The following is a 4585-nucleotide window of genomic DNA, read 5'->3' as shown; positions in this document are numbered from 1 at the left end:
ACACCAGCAACAAAAAGAACCACGAGAAGAGTATTTTCAAAGATATTTTAATGCAGATGGCCTATGAAATATTTGACACTTTCTCTGACTGCTAAAGGCAAACAGGCTCTGGAGAATTTGGTACTTCATTGCATTAGTGCTAGGAATGGCTGTCCAGGGTATTAGTGACTAAGGAAGATGGTCGTGTCTATGAAAGATAAATGTTCACAAAGATAGAACTTTTCCAAGATCTCCAAAAAACCTGGCTAGAAAGTATCATGAAAAAACAGGGAAAAGACTGATGGCTGAAAGAATACTAAATCTACGATAACACTCAAAAAAGCAAGAGGGCTGGCACAGATCGCATAAAGAACGGCTAACCTGCCATCAGTACAAGTCGGAAGAGCAGAGAATATGGGAAAGATTAAATCTGAAAAGAAAAAAAAAGATAAAGGATAAAATATGTAAATATGAAACAATATGATTTTATGACAGAGGTTCTGTGAAACAAACCTGATGTATTTTTTATTTTTAATTTAAATTTTGTTTAACAAGGTAGATGGATAGGCTTCTTTAACACATTTGCCTTAGCACTGCATGGCACTTACGTAAAAAATTAGTTGTTGTAATTATCAGTATTGAATACATGAAATGGGATTAAGCCCTGGCTAAATGATAGATCTCGAGGAATAAATGCACAGAGGGAAATGTCACTGAACGGGATTCTTCTATGGGTTTGAGGGTTATTAAGTCCTGTTTCCAAAACTGCTTCCACAATATGCCAACAAGTGCCACCTGCAGATGGATAAACTGGAGATCACTGATGAAAAATGAGGACATTATTTTAACTCCCACCTGCTAGAATAAGGTTAATGCTAGAATAACACCTCTTGTTCTGGCACCTTCATTTAGAAAAGTTGTTAAGGACTTTCTGTCTGTTTCTGTTGTTGCCAAGTAGGTCAGTATAATATCTGTAGCCTAGTGCATACTCACCTGTGAGTGCATTTAAAAGACTTTTGAGCAAACAAAGGCTGTGTCTCAGGAGATGATGAAGCATTACTGAGACAGCCAATCCCAAATGTACATGGAGGTTTAGCAGGAAAAAGAGGGAGAAAAGGATGATCAGGTGGGAGGGGAATGTCTCTGGAGTTATGAAGTGGCTGATTAATACAAAAACCTTGCAGCTAGCTTGCAAGGATATTGGATTTAGCAGAAGAATTAGTGAGAGTTAAACAAACTTGTATTTAAACACACATATCTGTGAGTGAAAGAAAATGTCTATAAAAAAATTGGTTGGTTCCGATTTTCCATCTTCGACCAGGAAAATATCCCTTATAAAAAAAGAAAAATTTGAGTGTTTGCCAAACCTGGGATCTATTTAATATCCACTCCCTCCTTGTAAGTCATCGTAATTTTTTCCTGTTAATCAATGACCTGTAAGATAGCCAAACTTTAATCAGAGGAAATGTTATTATTCTGCTGGTAAAAGTGTTTGTGACGTGCCAAAGAATGTTTGTTTAAATCTTAATGGATACAGCGCAGAGAGCAAGTTTCATTACCTTACAGGAAAAAAGCATTTATTTATCACTTGGTGTGAAGTCAAGTGTTCCGTAAGTTTGCTAACAACTGTGACAAGTTCCAGATAAAATTATAGGAATGATCATAAATAATACCCCAAAGCCTTAAAATATTGCCTGTGAGGAAAGGACGGACTATTTCTGTTTGTAAATTAAAAAAGAAAGCCCAAAGTTTAAGATTAGGATTAAAGTTAGACAAAGGTCATCAAAGATTTAGACTCTTTGACGGACAGAAGAAAGTCTATGAATTCACTGGGAGATGTTCAAGAAATGGGGGAGAGGGGGAACAGAACAGTTATGACACCAGAACTGCTGTTTCCTGTAATATTACCTCGGTCGTCTAAAGCTCCCAGTTCCAGCAAGTCAGGCTGGAAAATTTGGAGGGAAGGTCTTTCTCCTGAGCTTTCCGGCATATTCCCTCTGGATTGCAGCTATATCACTGACAACTCTATTTTCACAGTACTTGTGGTGGTCCCAGCTGGAACGCACAAATAAGTCAAAACTCTTTACCCTCCAGTTTGTAAAATTTATAAACTCTTTTTTAATATTCCACCAGCCAATGAAGGTGCACGGACATTGAGAAGATTGACAGAAGGGAAGAAGTAAGCATGTATGATATTGACTGTTAGTATCTGGCGAGATGAATCCTGAATCCAATTTAGGGAACTAAAAATAAGGATGGTCGGTTTAAAAATGACTTACTTGAATGTATTTCAAGTATTTCCTTACTACCTGAGATGAAGCAGGAGCTTGGGTTTGTATTATCTGAAAGCTGCTTCTCAGAAGCAACTGGAACTTGCTGGGTGGGTGATGTTGTCCCGGCGGCTGTGACATCACCGAGGATGTGTCACAATGGGAGCTGTCTTCAGGGACATCACCAGGCAGCCCCACTGCAGTTTGCCTTCGGCGCTCGGTGAGTGCAGCATGCAGGGGGAAGGCCGGGCTGGGTGCGGGACGGGGCAGATGCCCAGGGCCTTTCTAACCCAGAGCGAGAGGCGAGCCCCTCAGGGCAGGGCACGGTACCGCCCTCGGGGCTGGGGCAGAGCTGCTGGGGGCTCCCGCTGGGGGCAGGTGCCCAGAGCGGCTTTGGGGATGGGACGCGTGCCCGTGGCTCCATGGGACGCTGTCCTGTGGCAGGGATGGGGCCTCGGGAGACTCTATGGGGACAGCCCGCGGCTCCCGCCGGTACAGTGCTCACAAACCCTGCCCTTGCTCCCTCGCACCTCCATCACCCCCTCTCCTACCGGCCCCCAGCTCCAGCCGGCTCCTGCCCCGCTCCCCCAGCCCCGCGCTCCCTCCCACCCAGCCCTGCTCAGCCCCCTTTTCTCCCACCTCCTCTAGGCCATGGCTGCGGCAATCGCCCTCATCCTGGCTATACTGGCCATGCAGCCCACGCAGAAGGGCCTTCACCACAGAGATACGGCCACAAACGAGCGGATGCGGCAGCGTAAGGTGTATCTGGATGAGCAGACGACTCGGGTGATGCAGGAGGTTGACCGGAGCAGGGGCACGTTCCTTCCCACGTTGCAGCAGTGGCCGCTTTGGACTGTTGCGGGGGCCCTGGTGCTGCTCGCTAGTGTCTGCTGGCTGGTCAGGAAAATGAAGCTTGCCTCTGGCAGCCGCAGTGAGCAGGACAGAAAGGAGGATGACAGGGAGGAGGAAGACCTCCATGGTGCACACAGCGGTGGCATCTCCATGGCTGTGTCCACCCCACCGCCAATGCAGGACCTGCCTGACACGTGCGAGGCCCTGAAGGAGCTGGTGGGTGACCTCCTTAAGGTCTGCCAGATACTGTGCAAGAGGAGTTTCTTGCCAGAGCTGTACCCAGCCACTGGGGAGGAGGGTGCCCGTGAAACCTGGAGTGTGCACGGGGACAGCATCACCTACCGCCTGCCTGTGCTCCTGCGGCCACCCCCCGGGCACTCTTTCACCCTGGAGCCAGACACCGCGGGGCAGCTGCCAGAAGGGCAGCCCAGCATCCGTGTGGGGCTGGAGTGTGTGTGCTTGAGGCAGCAGCTGCTGGGAGATGAACCGTGCTTGCTTCACCACCCTGAGGACCAGCTGCCGAGAGATCAGAAGTCATTCCTCCTCTACACCCTCTGCACACGCTCCTGCCTAGACATGGATAAAGTCACCTACTGGGTCCAAGAGTTGGTGAAAGCAGCCTGGCTGCTTTTGCCTGAGTCAAGCCACTGCCATCTAACGCTGCTGCCCTCCTTCAAGTCCTGCAGGTTCCATCTGACAAGCAGCTCTGAGATTGACATCTGCACCGAGCTAATTTTTGTGGTGCCTCCAGGTGCCTATGGAGGCCTTGAGTAGGCGGAGGCCAGCTTCACCAACAGCATGCCACGGCCGGAGAGCTGTGCTGCTCTTGAGATGCTTCTTTGCAGGTACGCGGCAAGGCGCACCCAGCAGGACAGTTTCCACCTCAGAGGTCTGCAGCTCTGCACCCATCTCCTGGTGGTCACAGGCTTTTCCACCCGTACCTGAGACCCTGAGGATCATTCCTCATCTCTCAACGGTGGGGCCCGAGGGACAACTGTGGACACTGGCCCAGAGAATCTGCTCACCCCAGAGACTGCCTGGGGAGTGCGTGCCGCAGATCTGAGCAAGCTGGGCACGGACATGACACCGCCCGAGGGGAGCTCAGCATCACCGGCGTGTGGGGAATGTCCGCCGGTCCAGCTGGAGATGCCACTGCAGCTGAGGATCCCGATACTGCTTGTAATCCTGTTATTGTAATCCTGCGACGCAAACATGACAATAAATTAGTTTGTTTTAGCCAGCCGTCTGTCTGTGAGTGTCTGTGCAACACTTTGCTGGGGCACGCGGGCGGGTAGCAGGTTGCTGCCTCCTCAGATGCAGAGGCAGCGGGGCGGCATTTTGAGGTCAGCAAGTAGCACCGAAACAGAATGCTTCCCCTGACCCCTTTTCCCTTTCTTCTTGCAGTTTTCTGCTCTGCTTCCATTTTAAGGGCAAGGTGCCTCTGTGTGTGTATGCTGGATGAGAGGGAGCCAGACCTTTCTCAG

At 49.1% G+C, this 4585-nt stretch overlaps 1 protein-coding gene across 1 annotated transcript; it reads left to right on the top strand.

Annotated features, from left to right (window-relative positions):
- The first annotated feature begins 2900 nt into the window (after nucleotides 1-2900).
- On the top strand, nucleotides 2901-4028 carry LOC119150896 (inositol 1,4,5-trisphosphate receptor-interacting protein-like 1). The gene has a single exon (XM_037394053.1). It carries the CDS (start codon nucleotides 2901-2903, stop codon nucleotides 3873-3875), a length of 975 nt encoding a protein of 324 aa, XP_037249950.1. The 3' UTR covers nucleotides 3876-4028.
- The last annotated feature ends 557 nt before the right edge of the window (nucleotides 4029-4585 follow it).

Source organism: Falco rusticolus, chromosome 1 (assembly GCF_015220075.1).
Source record: "Falco rusticolus isolate bFalRus1 chromosome 1, bFalRus1.pri, whole genome shotgun sequence".
Classification (NCBI taxonomy): domain Eukaryota; kingdom Metazoa; phylum Chordata; class Aves; order Falconiformes; family Falconidae; genus Falco; species Falco rusticolus.
Note: the sequence above shows the minus strand (reverse complement) of the source record. Positions and strands in the feature narration are given on the sequence as shown.